This window comes from Neophocaena asiaeorientalis, unplaced genomic scaffold (assembly GCF_003031525.2).
Source record: "Neophocaena asiaeorientalis asiaeorientalis breed wild unplaced genomic scaffold, Neophocaena_asiaeorientalis_V1.1 scaffold567, whole genome shotgun sequence".
Taxonomy (NCBI): domain Eukaryota; kingdom Metazoa; phylum Chordata; class Mammalia; order Artiodactyla; family Phocoenidae; genus Neophocaena; species Neophocaena asiaeorientalis.
In genome coordinates this window covers 1,426,195-1,446,746 of record NW_020173728.1, presented here as the reverse complement: position 1 = coordinate 1,446,746, position 20,552 = coordinate 1,426,195, and the positions used below count along the sequence as shown (strand labels likewise).

General features: G+C 37.8%; 1 protein-coding gene across 2 annotated transcripts in view; it reads left to right on the top strand.

Annotated features, from left to right (window-relative positions):
• The window catches only part of XRN2 (5'-3' exoribonuclease 2), a 79,519-nt gene that overhangs the window by 34,606 nt on the left and 24,361 nt on the right, over positions 1-20,552 (top strand). For both annotated transcript variants that reach the window (XM_024750783.1, XM_024750784.1), the window contains exons 16-24: positions 2,506-2,624; positions 5,785-5,920; positions 7,173-7,280; positions 7,381-7,470; positions 8,613-8,685; positions 12,743-12,826; positions 13,859-13,956; positions 14,587-14,666; positions 15,903-15,959. In XM_024750783.1, coding sequence (XP_024606551.1) covers positions 2,506-2,624; positions 5,785-5,920; positions 7,173-7,280; positions 7,381-7,470; positions 8,613-8,685; positions 12,743-12,826; positions 13,859-13,956; positions 14,587-14,666; positions 15,903-15,959 — 845 coding nt within the window. The remainder of the gene's footprint in view (positions 1-2,505; positions 2,625-5,784; positions 5,921-7,172; positions 7,281-7,380; positions 7,471-8,612; positions 8,686-12,742; positions 12,827-13,858; positions 13,957-14,586; positions 14,667-15,902; positions 15,960-20,552) is intronic.

Here is a 20,552-nt window from a genome sequence, read left to right as displayed (position 1 = left end):
AGAAGGAGCCCCCCCCCCCCCCCTCCCCCGCTCACCGGAACTAGAGAAAGCTGTGTGCAGCAACAAAGACCCAACGTAGCCATAAAAAAGAAAAGAAAATTGTTTCAAATGAAGTTAAAGACAACTGAGCGCTACTAGAGCCATCTTAATGGAAAAAGACCAACAAACGTTTTGGCCAGACGTATACATGTGCATGTATCTATTTTTGATTTTTTTTTTCTTATACAGAGTGAGATGTGGAGGGTCAGTGAAAGGGATTGCAGTGAGACACTTGAGTAGAACAGAAAAAGCTGCTGTCCATCATTTAAGATCATAGTGACTACAGTCCCCACAGAGTGGAACTGAAAGTGACTGGCATTCTCAAACACCATATTGATGATATGATAGAATGCTTTTTTCTTAATGTCAGGGAGGCAGTAGGTTTAAACTTTGTCACCTGTGATTGCCCTGAGAAGGATTGCAGTATTACAGTCAGGCTCCACAGAACCAGATCCAGTGTTGATTAGTAACGTCTCCCATGGGAGTGAGAGTGGGGAGGTTGGTGTTCATGTTGCTTATTTGATCCTGTATTAATTCCTCGACACATTTATTTCTTTTGGAGTCTTTGCAAAGAGGGATTTTCATCTAGAATGTTCTGAATTTAAAGTAATCATGAAGCCATATTACCAGTTCAGTTAAAGATGGCCTTTAAAGTTATTGAGCTTTGCTCTTTTGGTGTGTTTTTGTTTATATTTGTTTATTGATTTTTTTGAGCTGTTTGGGCGTGTTAGTCTGCAGTACTTGACCAATGTCTGCTGACGGTGAACATTGTCAGTGTTTTATCAGACGGCTTCTGTTTCTTCATAAATACGTGTTTTTAATTTTTGCATTCTGAAGTATGATTTCATTATTATCTGCAGCCATTCTCAATTAACAGAATATGATTACAAAACAGCATTTAAAAAAATTTTTATGACTTGTTATGAATCTGGTAAGTTTAAGAAGGAATCCTTTTGTTGGTAGAGGGAGAGGAGAAAAGAGCAGTGAGGGGGTTAGCATTAAAGAGCAGACACCCGCCTTTCATGTTTTCCTTGAAGGTATATTATTTTTGTTATCTAAAGATGGAATTTATATTTTGTCAATTTGGGAAAGTTTGCTTTTTACCCAACTTCCCTTCATAATTTAATCCAAATGGATTAGTGTGGGGTTTAAAAATAAAAGTGATGACTTAGTGAGTCAGGTGTACTATTGATCTTCCACATGTGGTGTTTCGTTTAATCCCTGCAGTAATCTGTGAAGATAGAGAACGGTAGCATCCCCATTTCAAGTTGAGGCTGACAGGTTAAATAAATTGCCCAAGGCCATACACCGAGAAAGGCTGGTTTGGTATTTCAAACTCAGGTCTGTCTGGCTGAAAATACCCATCTCATTTTCCCAGTGCAACAGTGCCTTCCTGGATTTATTTTTTTACTGGGTTTTGTGAGGGGTTTCGGACAGTATTGGCCATACGGTATCATGAGTAAAATTGATACTATACGTTTTTAAAAGGAAAGTGTTATAAGCTCTGTGTGAAATATAATTTTGCTTTGTTGTAACAAACTTTCTTAGCCTGTGGTGTGAACTGCCTTTATGCTAATTATAGTATCAACAAAATAGCCTCCTGAGCTCTCAATTTAAAAAATTCTATTTACTCAAAATATCTAATATATTGTGAATAATAGAACAAAACCTTTACTATGAAAACCTTTTTTGCCACTTACGTTTTTGGTCATTTAACGTAAAACTAAAGTTGCAGAAGACTTTAATTTTTTAGTTAAAATTAAAATACTGTAGGGTGTGCCTATCTTCATTGAGTTAAGTACAAAGGGAAGAGATAATACTGAATTTAAAGTGGTATCCAAGTCTTTGAAATACTAATAAGATGTGCATTTTTCTAAGATGACCAATAGATTTTTATTTGTACATTGAATTTTAAAACAGTGTATGTAAAATAATTTAACAGTTATCTGGCAGAGCCTTATTACTAAACTGTTGCTTTCCAGAGTGGTTATACTAGGTTGAACACATACCATTTAACTTCATTTTCGCCAGCTTGACTATTTTATGTATTACTAATTTATTTATTTATCTTTCTCCCCCTTTACCGTTTTGCTGTTTGATTGGTGGACAGTGATCGTGAATTCATAAGATCAGCGAATCACCAAAGAAAATAAATATTTAAGTATTAATTTTTTTAATTTATAAAATTAAATTTTTCTTTTTTCTTCTGAAGCAGTTTTTACCCTAAGAATGTTCAGATTCTTTTGAGTTTAAGCATAGGAAGCTTGGTACCATATTACTCTTTTTTGGGGAAGTGCAGTAGGCCAAGGTCAGTCTTTGTGCTTTCCAAATACGTTTACCAATATCTATTTAACAGCCTTAAAAAACGTGTTACCGTGAAGCATGGTGGTAGTAGCAGTTGGATGTAACTTCTTATGTGAAATGAATAATTAAGTCCTTCCTCTCTAATGTCATAATTGTCTGCAGAGTCCTTCAGTGTCTCCTAATGCGAGTTTCACTTCTGATGGCTCCCCGTCTCCGAGAGGAGGAAGTAAGCGAAAAGCGGAAGACAGTGACAGTGAACCTGAGCCAGAGGATAACGTCAGGTGAAGCCATTTTTTGGTAGCACTTTGTTAGCAAATTGCTGAAATAGAGGCGGTCTAATTAATGCTATTAGCTCAGAGCAGCAGTGCCTTCACATGCTTGCCTGTGATCTTTTTATCCACAAGTAATTAATGTGGAGGGTTAGAATAGTCAGTAAATTCCAGTGAGATGTGTAAGCTATAGCTGTTAAACCTAAGTATCTAGATTAGTATGCAGGTTTTCGTCCGCCAAGCCACTTTTCCCTGTGAGAGCAGGCGCTAGATGGGCTAGGCATGAGGTGTTTAGCTCTGACTGTGTGATCTGAAGGTCACTGCGTGGAGATTACATTTTCAAGCTGCTTAACCCAGAAAGTTCAGTTACACTTGGATACTTGATATGATTTGCTTTAATCTTCTTAGTTGAAAAGTTTCTTCCTCAAGATGAAATATGTAGAACTTATTTGGTTAAGAAATAAATATGTATATTTTTAGAAAAACACAGACTTGTATATGCATAGTTATATTTCATGACAGAGGTTTCCCTGTAGCTGTATACTTAACATTTATTTTATTTTTTAAAGAGTATATTTATTTATTTATTTATTTATGGCTGCGTTGGGTCTTCGTTGCTACACGTGGGCTTTCTCTAGTTGCGGTGAGCGGGGGCTACTCTTCGTTGTGGTGTGCGGGCTTCTCACTGAGGTGGCTTCTCTTTGTTGCAGAGCACAGGCTCTAGGCCCATGGGCTTCAGTAGTTGTGGCACACAGGCTTCAGTAGTTGTGGCTCGTGGGCTCTAGAGCTCAGGCTCAGCAGTTGGGGCACATGGGCTTAGTTGCTCCATGGCATGTGGGATCTTCCCGGACCAGGGCTCGAACCCGAGTCCCCTGCATTGGCAGGTGGATTCTTAACCACTGTGCCACCAGGGAAGTCCCATACTTAATATTTATAATGGGAAACTTTGATTCTTTAATTTGTCCAGAAGTTGGAGATCATCATATAATAAGATTAACAGCCTCTCCTGTAATTAAATCTAGGTTTGAATCCTGGGCTCCAAGTGCAAAAGGCCAACAGTCTTAATAAATGTAACTCATTAAGAATTTAGCAAACATGATATAGTTCAGAGTTAAGCAAACAATGGTGGTCCATATCTCGTGCTTCTTATATAGGATGTGGGTGGTGTGTTTATAATTAGAAATGTTCTTTGATGTTAGATTCTAATATCTGTGATGACTGGTCATTGAATATTTACCTGACCTGAGTTTTTATCCTCTGCTTCTATAACAATGGATTTCCTCTTAGAGTATCTTTTGTTTTACTCTGAGGTCATCATGATCAATACTAGCTTAATAGTAAACTTGATTTATTTAGTACTTTATTATTTAATTCAGATGCTGGGGATAATCAAGGTAGAAATGCTTCTCAAGAAATGCTTGGGATTCTTAGCATTTATTTTGTTCATATTTTCTGTAAAATGGTCACAATCCACATCATGGATAGAGGATAGTTCTCCTGATTGATGTTCTGTGAATCCTTTGTGTATGCGGGAAATTAAAATGGGTAATGTGTGCGGGTTTCCCCCAGTATCCGAAAGTGGATGGGGCCTGTGAAACCTTTCAGAGCCGAAACCGCGTAAAGAAGGAGTTACCTTAGGTCACGTCTTGCTGCACAAAATAAATGGAGATAAAGCCCAGATGCTCACAGACACAGCCCACAGCTCTGGCGGCAGATGCTAAGACGCTGAGTGTGATTCTTGGGGAAGGGGCTGGCGGGGCCACTCCTGCTTCTGGGGTGCACGCTGAAAACAAACGTGCTAAACGAGATTCCCACTTTCTGCCTTTTTTTTTTTTTAAGCGAAATCTCTGCATTTCTTTCTATTAGAGAAAACAGGTATTAATGGGGGTCTTTTGTAAAAGCAAAGTGGTATAAAGTGAACTTTTGAAAAGCAGGGCATACCTGTATTCTGAAACATGACTGCAGTTAATTTGTAAGCTCTGGCACATGGTAGAAAATGGCCTTACTGTAGAATCATCTTGGTGTTCTTGATCTGTGCTGATTAAAAGAATTTTTTTTTAGCTTCTTTATGTTCCTTTAAGAAGATGTTTTCATCTCTTGGAGAATGAGAAATGAGTACTTTGTGGTTCTTCACATTGTATTTTCAGTGATTAATGATAACTTAGTGAATTAATTGACCTGCTTCTAAGTTTTACCAGAATATACATACATACATACATACATACGTGTGTACATGTGCATGCGTGTCCTTCCCTTCAACTCTTAGCTCAAAGAGGCCCAAGCACAGGGAGAGTAGGTTAGTTATACATATAATTTCTGCTTGGTTTCTAGATTATTCTTTTATAAATCACTTTTTACTTTTAAAAGAATTACCCATGCAAGTCTTTTTTCTTTTAAGTAATTTAATTGACTTTCTCTGTATAGTTTAAATATATTTTAACAAACTGAGGAACTTGAACTATATAAAAATATCTTCAGCAAATTTTAAAGTGTAGCTTTAGGGACTTCCCTGGTGGCGCAGTGGTTAAGAATCCGCCTGCCAATGCAGGGGACGTGGGTTCGATCCCTGGCTTGGGAAGATCCCATATGCCGCGGAGCAGCTAAGTCTGTGCACCACAACTACTGAGCCTGCGCTCTAGAGCCCAAGAGCCACAACTACTGAGCCCACGTGCCGCAACTACTGAAGCCTGCGAGCTCTAGAGCCTGTGCTCCGCAACAAGAGAAGCCACCGCAATGAGAAGCTCACGTCGCAACTAGAGAAAGTTCGCGTGCAGCGCCGAAGACCCAATGCAGCCAAAAAGTTAATTAAAAAAAAAAAAAAAGTAGTTTTAGAATTATTCCGCAATCAAAAAGCATGTAAAACAGTATGAAAATTCGAGCAAACAAGTGTTCTGTATCTACTTTAGCATAAGTAATTATTCTTCTTTTAAATGTAGTTTTATAATGCTCTTACTGGAATCCGTGTTTGAGTTTTTGATGTTTAACTCTAAGTTGGTAATAAATCCTGTGAAAGTGGACTTTTTAGAAATAGTTAAATGAAACCGTGTTTGTTAGCATTACTGTTTAATTCATTTACATTTCACCTGGACATTAAATATAAATTGATTTGGTGATAAACAGGTAGACAGTTACCATATTAATTCAGCATACACTGGCTTTGCCTGGTTTGTAGGTTATGGGAAGCTGGTTGGAAACAGCGGTACTACAAGAACAAATTTGATGTTGATGCAGCTGATGAGAAATTCCGACGTAAAGTTGTGCAGTCTTACGTTGAAGGACTCTGCTGGGTTCTTCGATATTATTACCAGGTACAAAGAGAATATTTTCCTCTAAACCTCTAGTTAGTCATTTTAGGAACATAATTTCTATAATAATGTGTATTACTGAGCTGTATTCTGAGATTAAACCTAGACTTCTTTTTAAGCTTCCTATTTAGAAATTCATTACTTTGAATAATATTTGTTTCTAAAGCTCCTTAGGTGTTAATATATAAACAAAGCTATTTTTTTGCTGTGTCAAAAGATTTCAACACCAGGGAGTATGGTTGAGTATACTTTGTCTTTCAAATGACTAAAGTGTAGTGTTTTTTTAATTGGAATAAAAAAATAAGTGAGGAACTAATAGATAGTCACTAAATGACTGAACAAAGGACAAAGCCTGGAAAATACTATTAAGAATTAGAAAGGAATTTGAATGATACCATTTCCTCCGTATAAGGTAGTGATGTTACTTGAAGTGCTTTCTAATTGGAGTCATCTGTATCTGACTTAAAGCCTTTGATAATTGGGATGCCAGATTGATGAGAGGTTAGGTAGACATGGGGATTGTAACACAGATAGTTAATATCTGGTTTTGTGCTCGGAGAGTGAAGCAAGTTCAGTTTGGTGTGATCTGAAATTAGTAAGTAGAAAGTAATTTAATGTGCTGAGTATCAACTATAAAATATTTTAATTTCATGTTTTACTCCTACCAAGATTTTAATTCACCAGGCACAGAGTGAAAACATATATCAGGAAGACTTCTTTTTTCTATGAGTATAACTTGTTTCCGTTTTGATGGGCTTACTTAAATATTTTTATAATGAAGATAAAGTTTTCCCTGAAAATATAGGGAATAGTAAGATGAAGCTTTTGCCTGTTTTACTGTCAATCACAGTGAAGTCCCTTCCTCACCTGTAGGCTCAGTAAGTGTCAGCTGCAGCTGCTCTTCATTTTATTTGATGATGGCAGCTCTAGAGTTGAAAGAAATGCCACCAAACACATTATAAGGATAAAAATCTTCACCAAATTGTGTTTGTGAATATAAAGTTTGGTATTAACTACTGATTATTAAAGGTGTTTTGCTGTATTTTTTAAATCAAGGGGCCATTGATATGAAGTAAAAAGTTCAGATTTAATCAAAATAACTTACGACTCATGGAAAAACTTAATGCATGGAATATATACTAGAAGTTGTGTTTTATAAATAGAATATATAGGTTAACAGTCTAATTTTTATTTGTTTTTTTCTGTGTATATCATTAACATAGATTTTTGGGTTTGCTGTTTTTAATGATTGCAGGGTTGTGCGTCCTGGAAGTGGTATTATCCATTCCATTATGCACCATTCGCTTCAGACTTTGAAGGTATTGCAGATATGGCTTCTGATTTTGAGAAGGGTACCAAACCGGTAAGCTTAACTATTTAGAGCCATAAAATTTATAGAATTTTGGCTTAGATAAAAATTGTGTGTTGTATGCTAAAGTTTTTTTTTTTTTTCTTTTTTACAGTTTAAACCACTGGAACAACTTATGGGGGTTTTTCCAGCTGCAAGTGGTAACTTTCTACCTCCATCATGGCGGAAGCTCATGAGTGATCCCGTGAGTCTTTTAGTATTTTGAGTGTGTTGGTAACTGGATTTTTGTCGTACATTTTACCAACATTAGCCACAATTCGTCTTGCATCTCATAGTTAAGAGAGTGAAGTGCAGGAAAAAAAGTAAAAGTATTTGAGTTCTGTATATTTTTCACCACTTTATTCTTTTTCTGCTTTCCTTGGCCATCAGGACCCAACTTAGTAAAAAGAAAATCATTTGTGTTTGGGAGAAATTCTTAGAACAGTTTTTTTATTCTCAGCCTACCTGTAAGCTATTATTTTTGGTTGTTCCAGCCTGTGTGGTGGCTGCTAGAGCTAAGGCTGGCCCGCTTGAAATCCCCTCCCAGCTGGTTTTGTGGGCGAGGAGTGAGACCCAGCTGGGAGGTGGGGTAAGTAAGCTCTTCACTCTACACCGGGTCCACAGCTGTCTGCTTTAAAATTCCTCTATAATTATGCCTTTTTTCCCCTCTTTTAAAATATAATTGTTGGGGCTTCCCTGGTGGCGCAGTGGTTAAGAATCTGCCTGCCAATGCAGGGTACATTGGTTCGAGCCCTGGTCCAGGAAGATCCCACATGCCGTGGAGCAACGAAGCCCGTGTGCCACAACTACCGAGCCTGTGCTCTAGAGCCCGTGCTCTGCAACAAGAGGAGCCACCGCAATGAGAAGCCCGTGCACTGCAAAGAAGAGTCCCTGTTTGCCGCAACTAGAGAAAGCCCGTGTGCAGCAACGAAGACCCAACACAGCCAAAAATAAATAAATGTATTAGTTAATTTTGTTTCACTAGACCTGCAATTTAAAGAATACTTTTTTGTGTGTGTGGTACGCGGGCCTCTCACTGTTGTGGCCTCTCCCGTTGCGGAGCACAGGCTCCGGACGCGCAGGCTCAGCAGCCATGGCTCACGGGCACAGCCGCTCCACAGCATGTGGGATCTTCCCGGACCAGGGCACGAACCCGTGTCGCCTGCATCGGCAGGCGGACTCTCAACCACAGCGCCACCAGGAAAGCCCAAGGAATGCCATTTTTAAAAGGAAAGGACGCTCATTTTCTTATCAGGCATGATAACGTGATCAAATGTTATGTCCAATTCTTTGTAACAGAAATATGTGACTTCACTTTTTGAATCTTTACTTGTCTTCCTGGTATAGGATTCTAGTATAATTGACTTCTACCCAGAAGATTTTGCTGTTGATTTGAATGGGAAGAAGTATGCATGGCAAGGTAAAATTTAGACATTATTCCTTTTCGTTAAAATAATTTTCTCTTGGTAAAACTGTGCACAAACGTGATTTATGGGATGAAAGAATTTCTATATTTTGCCATCCAAACTGGGATTAGCAATGATGGATATTTTAATAGTCACACTGTGGTAAACAATAAATGGGTTGAAATACATTAATCATATTTTTTATCTCCTTTGTGATTAATTAACGGGACTTGGGACTTGCTCCTTTCAGTCACTGACGCCTTGTGAGATTGCTGAGCAATGTAGAAACATGAGAGTATCCATGTAGAGATTTACTTACATTCAGTGGAAACTTTTGAAAAATGTATTAGAAATTTAGTTTACATACTTAACATTAATCATACTTAAAGTTTATTTCTTATTTATGTGTATATTATTTTCTCATTCCATTCTTTTCACAGACTTTGTAGAAAGAATGGCAGTAAAAATTAGTACTAAATGTAAGGTGATATTTCCCACTCAAAAAATGTGTGATGACAGTAAAACACAAGAATGCCTCTCACACAGTAAGCCAATTGTTGTTTCACACCAAAGTCCCTTTCAGCAAATCATTTTAACCTCTTCTTCCACCATATATTTTTCTAGAATGATAAGCATGTTTGGTAATACCATGCTTTCATTCTTTTTCCCTGATTGTTCTCTGGGGTACAGAGACCAGTAAAATAACTCAAAGAGAACTGTGGAGGAAAAGGGGAATAAATAATAATTTACCAATTGAAATAATTATGAGATTTTAGGGTTGACTTTTGATTTATGTAGTAACAGGAATTTCATATTACTTTAACAGAATGATAGTGGGAAGTGCAACCCGTTGATTGGGGCTGTGCAAGTGTTGTACTCTGTGGGCATATTGTGTTATAGGTAAAAAGATTGGGGACTTAGGTTGTTTTTGAAGATGCTTTGTAGAAGAGTCACATAGAGGGAGAGGAGGCATAGGAGAACAGGAAGTAGTAAAGTAAAAATAAGTAAAGTTATTTATGTAAGTGTTCGTTAAATGAATAAGTAAGTATATAAACATGCAGGTGACTTGCTGCCTATCACTGTAGTATAAATTGTCTAGAGGAAAAGTAAGGCAGTGCACATCAGTTAGTTTCTCCACACCCTTGCCAATATTTATTTGGTTTTTTGATAGTAGCCATCTGGATGGGTGTGAAGTGGTATCTCACTGTGGTTTTGATTTTTCATTTCCCTAATGATTAATTATGTTGGTCATTTCTTTTTTCATGTGCTTATTAGCTATTTGTGTATCTTGTTTTGGAAAATTGTCTTTTCAGGTCCTTTGCCCGTTTTTGAATTGGGTTTTTGTTGTTTTATTATAGGTGTACTTTATGTATTATTGATTTTGATGAAGTCCAATTTTTGTTGGACTATTTTGTTGTTGTTGCCTTTGCTTTTGGTGTCTAAGAAATCACTGCCAAATCCAGTGTCACGAAGCTTGCTCCCTACATTTTCTTCTAAGAGTTTTATAGTTCTGGCTCTTACATTTAGGACATTCAGCCATTTTGAGTTAATTTTTGTATGTGGTGTAATGTAAGGGTCCAACTTCATTCTTTTGCATGTGGATATCCGTTTTCCCACCACCGGTTGTTGGAGAGACTGCCCTTTCCCCACTGAGTGGTCTTGGCACCCTTGTTGAAAATCATTTGAGTGCGTATGATGGTTTATTTCTGGGCTGTTTATTCCATTGGTCAGAATGTCCGTCTTATGCCAGCATCATACTGTTTTAATTACTGTAGCTTTGTAGTCAGTTTTGAAATCAGGAGATGTGAGTCCTCCAACTTTATTTTTCTTTTTAAAGATTCTTTTGGCTGTCTGGGGTCCCTTAAGATTCCAGATGAATTTTAGCATGGGTTTAAACTCAGACCTTTAATATTTTTATATTTTATATAAATATTTTCATTTATTAGACTCTGTAGCAAGAACATACCTTTCTTGAGGTAAAATTTACTACTGTTAGGAGATGTAGTTTTTTCTCCATACATATCTTTAAATCGTATGGAAAGTAATGATGATACTTAGTTAAGTTCTTGCCTAAGTTGAGTACATCTTAAAGTGATAGATGATAAAATGTATCTGGGTATTTTTCCAATATTTATTGACCATGCGTACTTACAATTATTATATATAATAATATAGCGTAGGGCTTTCCTGATTCCTCAGCGGTTGAGAATCTGCCTGCTAATGCAGGGGACATGGGTTTGAGCCCTGTTCTGGGAGGATCCCACATGCCGCAGAGCAACTAGGCCCGTGAGCCACAACTACTGATCCTGTGTGTCTGGAGCCTGTGCTCCGCAGCAAGAGAGGCCGCGATAGTGAGAGGCCCGCGCACCGCGATGAAGAGTGGCCCCTGCTTGCCACAACTAGAGAAAGCCCTCGCACAGAAACGAAGACCCAACACAGCAAAAATAAATAGATTAATTAATAAACTGCTACCTCCAACATCTTCTTTAAAAAAATATATATAGCATAGATATTTCGAATGCTGTGTATTTTATATATGAACAGAGAATTTAAGTAATTTGATCAGAGTCACACAGTGTCAGAACTAAGATCTGAACCCAGAGAGTCTGACCACTGTGTTTAACTAAATATTACCACCATTTGGGCTGCCTCTGGACTGTTGAGAGGTTTAAATGAACCAAAGCATGTAACATAGGAAATAGGTGCTCAGAAAAAAGTAGCTGCTGCTGCTGTCATTTTTACTATCAGCTCATTCTCAAGCACTACCACTGTCACACCTGGGTGTAAGGCGTTCCTTCCTCCCTTGGCCAGTAGGGCTCGTTCGTTACTTGTTAACCATATGGCTGTCATTAGCACTGCAAGTTGCTTACTGTTTGGAATTAGCTTCTGGAGTTGATATTGTAGGAAAGTCTTTCTGATAATTTGTTTAGATCCTAAATCTAGTAGGTAGAAAACGAAAGCTAGATAGTGTTGTAGTTTTTCATGTTATAACTTTTGTTAAGTGAAGGACTAATTACCACTTGAACAACTTTGTAAGTTTTTTCCATCTAAGTGTTTACCAGCTTTTTAGGCCCCATAAAATTCACACTAGAAGTTAGTATTCTCCTTAACTAGGTCTAGGTATTCTCCTTACTTGTAGTACAATTGAAGACGTTTCCTAACTTTGAAAATATGGTAGCTAAATAATTAATGACAACTTTGGAAACCTTTCATTTCTCATCATTTTAAAGGGAAAAAAATCACAAATACAGCAGTTTTGAGTGGCAGTAGTTTCAAAATTATTTAGCTTTATTTAACATTTCTCTTTGCTATTTATCTTAAAATTTTTATTTGGCCAAAATACTATTTTTACTGTATACAGCAGCACTTATTATGCTTCAATAACTTCGTATATTTTTCTAGTAATAGATCTCGTATTACTGGTGTGTTTCTTTGAAGATCATGCACATGGGTCCAGGTAAAGCAATGATCTCAATTCTAGCACACTCCAGGGGACAATTTTCAACCTGAAAATAATCTGTTCTACCCGCCCCTAAAATTTAAGCAAACAAGTGTCTAAAATTTTTGTGTGTATAAGTTAATTATTAGGTCTTAAAATATAACAGAATATTATGCAATTTTAGAGCTGCAAGAGTCATTTCAAGCATTCTAGTTAAACAGAACTTCTGAGTATTTTTGTTGAATGATCTCTGTACAAAAGAAGAAACCAAGGTCCTAAAAAGATGAAAGGATGAACCCAAGCCTTTGGGAGATTGACTGGTTTGCCCGAGGGCATCTAGTAAGGAGGGCGAGACCAGAGAGAGGCTGGTGTATAGGTGGCCACTTGTTCATTTAATTTAAAATTTTTATTATCACAGAGTTAAGATCAAACATGGTTTTCCATATGAGCCATTTTAAGGGTGGGAAATTTGGAATTTTTTCTTCTACATTTGAATTTTGGCTAAAGATTAGAGTTCAGTTCCCAAATGTTTTTATATTAGCAGGGATATTCTACTAGAAATGTTCATTTGGACCAGTTGGAATTTAGGTGACCCTAATAGCTGGGCGGTTGGTGTGCGTTTATGTCCCCAGGTGTGGCTCTGTTGCCGTTCGTGGATGAGCGAAGACTGCGAGCTGCCCTGGAAGAGGTGTACCCGGACCTCACCCCTGAAGAGAGTAAGGCCAACGCCCCACTCAGGCAGCAGTGAGTCTGTGGGACACAGACTTCACGTTTCCTTATAAAATTAGACCTTTTGGGCTTCCCTGGTGGCGCAGTTGTTGAGAGTCCGCCTGCCGATGCAGGGGACACGGGTTCGTGCCCCGGTCTGGGAAGATCCCACATGCCGCAGAGCGGCTGGGCCCGTGAGCCATGGCCGCTGAGCCTGCGCGTCTGGAGCCTGTGCTCCGCAGCGGGAGAGGCCCGTGTACCGCAAAAAAAAAAAAAATTAGACCTTTTTTTTTCATTTGTGAATTTTTCACAAAGGGGGCAAAATCACTGATTTTACTTCTTTGTAACAAAAGTTAAATTTGTTTCTTAAAATTTATTATCTGTAAATTGAATAGTAAATGAAACTTTTAAGTTATAAGTATTAGATTTCCTCCATCTCCCTTCTTCCCTTCCTCCTCCCCTACCCCCCAAATAACAATAACTTTGCTTGAAGGTTAAGTTGAGTCAAAAGCATTTGCTCTCAGAGTGTTAACTTGAAATGTTATTTTTCACAAAAAGTGGGATTTTGTCATTAATACTGACAGTTAAAATATTGGGAAATTGCAAGGCTGGGCTCAATTGGAAAATTTATTTAATACCAGTGTAACAAACCTATAGAAATAATATCTCCATCAACCATCCTTAGGATAATTTTTGTTCTCAGATGATAAAATTAGTGTTTCCTCAGGGAATGTTTGTTTCTTATAATAAGAAATTGAGTTCTGTATAAATAAGAAAACTCTGACCCTTATCTTGCAATCCCATAATAATTCAGGTATATTTTAGTAATTTTTTTTGATAGTCATTGATTTTTGAAACCTTATCATCAAAGTTTTTTTTCTTCTGCAGAGACATACCACCTATTTAGACCTATTGTTAAATTATTTTTCACAGACTTGAAGTTTTTAAAATTTAGATGCATCTTTTAATTTTGTTGTCATAAAAATTGCTCTTGCAGATATAATTGTTTGATCCTTATTCTTTTCCTACTTTCCCCCCAGCTAGAAGAAACAGTCTTGGAGGCGATGTCTTATTTGTGGGGAAACATCACCCACTGCACGACTTCCTTTTAGAGCTGTACAAGACAGGTTCCACAGAGGTACGGTCCCCCTTCCAACATGAAGTGTTTTTAAACAGTATATTTATTTGGTTAATTAATCAGGAATACCCTTTTTAAATTTGGTAAAATATAAACATGATTTACCATTTTAAGCATTTTTAAGTGTGTAATTCTGTGTCATTAAGACCATGTACAAAGTTGTGCAACTGCCGCCAGCTGTCCGTTTCCAGAACTTCATCTTCCCCATCAGAAACTCTGTACCCATTAAACAACATTAAACACTGCCTCTCCATCCTCCCCTCCTCCCAGCCTCTGGTAACCTCTCTTCTTCTTTCTGACTCTATGAATTTGTCTAATCTTGATACCTCACGTAAGTCGCATCATATAGTAGTATTTGTCCTCTTGTGTCTGGCTCACTTGGCTTAGCATAGTTTTTCAAGGTTCAGCCATCTTGTGTCAGAATTTCCTTCCTTTTATGGTTGAATAGTATTCCATTGTGTGTATACGCTACATTTTGTTTATCCACTCATCTGTTGATGGGGACTTCAGTGGTTTCCACCTTTTAGCTGTTAGGAATGTTACTGCTGTGAACGTTGACGAACAAGCATATGTTTTAGTCCCTGCTTTCCAATCTTTCGGGTGTATAATCAGGGCTGTGTTTTTCCACAGTCAGTGGATGTACCACCTGAACTATGCCATGGGATTCAAGGAAAGTTTTCTTTGGATGAAGAAGCCATTCTTCCAGATCAGTAAGAATTCATTGTATATAATTGAAGCGATTGGGAGGATGTATAGTTAGCATTTTTACTTTGTTGCCTAAATGTTTTATTTTCTAGTAATAATGAGAAAGTAGTGAGAAAACAAAACAGAATACCCCTGGACTAAAAAAAGACTTGGGGTCAAAGCCCAGCTCTTGGGGCAATCCGCAAGGTCAAACCTATTTTCATAATAATACTAAGGTGTTATGATGCTGTTTGCCTTTCTCTTTTCCTCCCTTGAGTGTATGGTGGAGTTTTCCAGAGGCTAAATGTAGTGTGATACCTCAAGAGATTGAATCAGAAGCGGATAACAGAATCCAGCTATTAAGATAGATACTAAGCCATGTATTAAAGAAAGTTAAAACAGTAACATTCTTCTCATTTGTTTTTGTTTTGCTTTGTAAAATATAGTGTTTTTTCATCAAAATGTTATATAAATTAATGGTAGGTTTATTACTAAATTGTCTTATTAGGTTTTCAATAATAGGTTTATTAGTATTATCTTTAAATTAGTGTTTAAAAAATTTCTTAGTTTTAATTTTTAATAGGTAAATATTGACAGATATAACCAACACGAACAGAAGTTCTTTGGGGTCCTCAATTGATAAGAGTGTAAAGGGGCTCTGAGATCAGAGTTTGAGAACTGCTGCTCAAGGGTGTATAGATCCAGGAATAGAATTGCGGGTCATAAAATATGTGTATCTTCATCTTTGCTAGATAATATCAGGGGGTTTTCCAAAGTGATTACACTATTTTATAATCTCTGTCAGTTTGTGAGAGATCCTATTGCTCTGTTCTTGTAAACTCTTGGGATTGTCACGACCTTACTTTTTGTCAATTTGGTGGATGCTTGTTGGGATCTTGTGGTTGACAGTTGTATTTCTCTGATTACTAATGAAATTGAATGCCATATGGTATATCTCTTAACTATTTGGTTTTCCTCATTTATGAAGTACCTGTTGTGTTTTTCTGTTATCTGTCCCCCCACCTCCCCCTTTTTGGTTTGTAGGTATTCTTTACAAATTCTGATAAAAGCCCTTTGCCCATTGTTTTCTGTTAGTGAGATTACAAGCAAAGAAGACAAGGCCCTTTTTTAAAGATATATACGATTATATTGTTTTGCTGGTGCATTTTAACGATTCCTCAGAAACATAGCAACATCTTGCTTCCACTTATCCAAAAGGTTACGATTCACAAATAGATGGTTCTTCTCTTGTTTCTTTTTAGAATAGTATGTTCTCCTGTTCCCATGTTAAGGGATCTGACACAGAACGCTGCGATCAGGTAAGTTTCTCCAAACTGCTGACATTTGCCCAGAATGCAGCTCTGAACTTGCAGATAAGTTTCAGAAGACTGGTTCACCAGGAAATGGTAGCTGTTATTCCAGCAGTGCTTTGAGATTGGAGAGTCCCTGTGTTGCAGACCTCCTAGTAGAGCCTCTTGACTTTAAATTATGTATATTGTTAAGGTTACTGATTTAACAAGCTTGCTTCTCTGCTTTCTGGTTTCCCCTAACAACCTCTGATTCTTCCTGGATTAGAAAAGTGGGAGGTAGAAAGTAGGAGTTTCCAGGAGTAGTTTGCTGTGTATGTGCAAACAGACCTCTTCACCCCAGAGGCCCACACAGATTCACCGTATTGTAAGACTGTTTATTACATTTATGGTCGTGGCCCTGCTGAGTTTAAAAACAAAACTGTTAATATACTTTATTTTGGTTAAGATGAGATAGACGAATTTGTGGAATTTTTTAATCAACAATTTAAAACTTAAGGGGCTAATTTCTGCTATCTGGAAAACGTATACTTCATTTCTTCAATGGTGACAGCATTTTCTACTGAGTATGTAAAATATAGCTATTTAGATAAAAATCAAACTTACTACTCATTTATGTAACTGTTGTATGTAGTTACTAATCTTGATGGCAGGGTTTATGTTTTTGTTTTCAGTCTTTAGATGAGAGTAGGGCAAATATTCTAGTAATTCAAGGATTTTGTAAAAGCTGTTCCTGAATACTCCTTTCCCACACGTTATTATTTCTCTCATTCTCAGGGAATATTTTGGATTTTACTTAAATTTCTCAATGTGACGTATAAGCATGTTTATTTTCCTGTCTTTCATGGATTTAGATAGCAACTGCCATTCTAGAAAGGCTTTTACTTAAAGAAAACCATTGTGAATTTGGAAAATCTTCCTAAACTAGTTGCCTTTATTTATCTCTACCCACAATTTTTGTTTATCTTTGCACATAATTTGTCCTGGCTCTTTGTCTGTGGGCTCTTTTGTTAAGGGTGGGATTCAGAACCGTAAGCCAAGCTGCTGTGCCCACCACAAACAGTCTGGCTGCGGCAGAGCCAGTGTGGACTCTGTGTATTAACCCCTGGGGTCTTTGGCTCCCAGCCGAGCTTCAGGCCAGTTAACTCCCACCTGTCCTCTCTGTTTGCTGTGCTCCTCAATTTCTCAGCATGTTCTCAAGGGTCTTCCTTCACAGCCCTCTAGAAATAGTTAATTCTTCTTAACTATCTAATTAGGATAGAGACTTGCACAAGGGAAGAGTTACAAACTTGACATCCTGGAGTTTTTGTTTGTATGATGATATGGTGGTGGTGATTTCTGAGCCTGAAATGGCCTTTGGTGTTGTTTGGTATCCACTGTTTTTACAAGATTTATTAATTTATGAAAGAAATCTGAGATTCAGCTGTATATTCAGGTATATATTGAATATAACTTCATAATAAAATTGACTTAATTGAGTTGATTTCCTAGAGATTTCGTGAAAGACCAAAGTGTTAACTCTTACCGTATGAGGTGATTTTCAGTGTTTTCTCTGAGGGGTCATGTTGAGGCTGAGATAAAGTTTACTGTAGTTTTGCGTGTGTTTGTTTCAGGGTTTCTTGTGTAGCCCAGTGTTATTTTTGCTTTATAAACAAAAAATCTGAAAAGGTAGCTTCCATAGTCAGCTGCCAGTTCTGTTTTGACTCTTGATATTTTCCCCCTTCTCTGTTTGCTTGCATCTGGTATTGCATTCCATGTTTGAGAAGTTGCTTCCTCACATTGCCTTTAGGTAGATTCTTCCCATCGTGTTAGGTCTTATCTGTAGTATTGAGAAAGTATATTTTAGAAGTTATTGAAGTATCTTAAATTCATAGAAGGATTCTTAAAGAATACAATCAGCAGTTACCTAGGATTTTTTTTTCCAATTCTGATTCCATAAATCGTTCAACATAGTAGTAGTTTAACTTTGAACAGAGCTGAGCTATCTCCCTGAATTTTCCTCAGTCTGCTCTTCCTCCACCATTGTAATTTGCTTAGCATAGTATTTTAGAATAATTCTTTGTCAAATTTAAACATATAAAACCTGTATATGATTTTTAAATTACAAAAAAGTTATCTTCCTGGTGTAGCAGCACAATTTTCTATCCATCTGGGGGAGTAGATGCATGCACACCCCCTTGGTCTCACCTCGGACTCTGTGTCCTCACTGGCTACTTTGTTCTGCGCCCCTCACACGCCTCCTTGCCCATCTCTCCGTTCTGTCCCTCGACCTCCTGTTCCCCCAGATGCCCAGATTTAGGAGCTTTGGCTTCTCACTTTACAGGACTCCATGTACCTACACCACTGCTCTGGAATATTTTTTTCTTCCCAATTATGTTTCCTATCTGGCTTTTCCCAGTGAGCCTGTTCTGTACTCGCTCCTCCTGGATTACCGTAGTGCTCTCCCAGCTGATTTTTTTTTTATGCCACCTTCCTTCCCACTGAATCTGTTGTCTCATCTTTCTTAAACACTGCCACCCCTCGGCGATCTTTGGTTCCTGCCCTAATTTGGTGGAGCCGTGCTCTGCGCCTGAGTGCCCACAGCTCCTCAGGGACACCTCCTCCTTGCTCTCCAGGCTGGTCCCTTCCGTGTCCCACTCATCTCTGTGCCTTCCTCCCAGTGCTTGGAATGCTCTTCCCTTTGCCTACCCTTCATTGCTTTTCTTCTCTTCTCAAAGGTAATTTGGGTTTATGTAATCTTTAGAGATGTTTTCATTAGTAGCATTGTCAGATTTCTCTTTTTCTCTCATGGCACCTGGCATCCTTCTAAACCCATGTAAAAGCTTGGCTTTCATAGTGTTGGAACCTGTGTTTGCCAGATTCTTCTAAGAGCCCAGACTTACTTCTTCAGAGGACTGCTTCTCAAACGTTCTGTGTTCACTTTTGGATGGATCAGGCAAGGGATAGAATGTTTTCTGTCTTCAAGGAGATGTTTTTAAAATGTGGATGTACGTGAAGATAGATTTTTAATGTAATGACCATTACTGCCGTGTTTGTAAGACTCATGGTTGGCAAGCAGGTAACTTGAGATCCAAAACCTGAAGAAGTGGAGGACACACGGAATCAGTAACAGAGTTGATGGTTGGGAACACTTGGGAGGGTTTAACTTTCACTTCCTGTAATACTTCATAGGACACAACTGGTTAACCTCTTCTGATAGGATGTCAGAAAAGACATTGTTAAGTCCTATAAACTCTTTAAGTGCTTTAAAATGTCAAGTATATGAATCGTGAACAGTTTGCAGTGGTTTGCTGATTGAGCATTAATTATGGAATGTATCAGGGAAAGGTAAAAATGAAAAGATTTCTGGAGTTTTCTGCTTTCTTTGTAATGTGTCCTAGCACTCTCAAACAACAGTAGTACTTAAATAGCGTTTCTAAGGATAATTCTTAAAGTGAATGGAATTGGAAAAGGTGTTGTGCATTCTGGTTTTTTTCTATTGAGACTTTGCTGCAAAGTGTCTAAAGTGCTACTTGTGATAAAAATAAAAGCACTGTTCAGTTTCCTTACTTTACAACTATGCTTAGGTTTAAAATTTTTAATTTATATTGTCCTCAGTGTGTTTATGAAGACAATTGATTAAAATAATAGGGAGGTTACCTACCAAGGAGGGGATCTACTGTACAAGCCCTCGTCGGAGCTGGTCTGGAGGGTAGAAGCTTATGCTGGCTGAGTCGGCGCTGTTCCACCTCGAGAGAGTGGTTAAACCCCCTCCCCTGTTCACCAGTTAGATGAAACAATATGAATCTACGCACCGTTCTCTGACCTTAGCCGGGCAGCCTGTTGGGTCCAGAGGTGGTTCTGTTAACTCGTCTCCTCCCTGAGGGTGCTTCTGACTTTATCTCCATATTACTGCTTTCCCTCCCCAGTAAACTCTCCACAATTAATGCCTCTTGTTTCTAATGGTGGGAATTTCTCAGAGTAATCTATATTTTTCCCCCGTTATTTTTATTTATATATTTTAGTATAATGGAATTATTTCCATTATTTTTAATGCTCTACCTATAAAAATTTGAATTACGTTAACCTGAAAAAAACCAAAGGCACTTTGAAAGTTTGGATCCAAATAAAAAGTTACCCTTTGGACCTTTGCCTAATGGGTTCCTGCCTAAGTCTGTTTTACTTTTAGGAAGTTTAAGTTGTGGCTGATGTTATCACATTGGAAAAAAGTGCAGTAGAGTTGTGCTTTAGCTTCTGTTGTTACTTTAGTTTCTAGAAACATAATAGTTCTTAGTATATATTTTGGGGAACAAATTAAAATACAAAAAAAGCTCACAACCAGTAAAAGCTTAACTCTTTCTAGGAGACAATAAGTCTTCAAATTGTTCTCAAAGATCCAAGGGGAATGAATGCTTTAATCTTTCAGATCATAAGTTGTGTCCCTTGTCCCTTCAGTGGGGGACCTCCAAACTTATTTTTAAATACTCCTTTTCTGTCTCCCAGTGGCTTGAACCATATTAAGTATAAGATCACTCTGTTGAGTGTAGTTCTGAGGGGAAGTGGGAGAGATACAGGAGATTGTTTTCTTATTAGCTTGGAAGTGTTTTCCCTTTCAGAGCATGAACA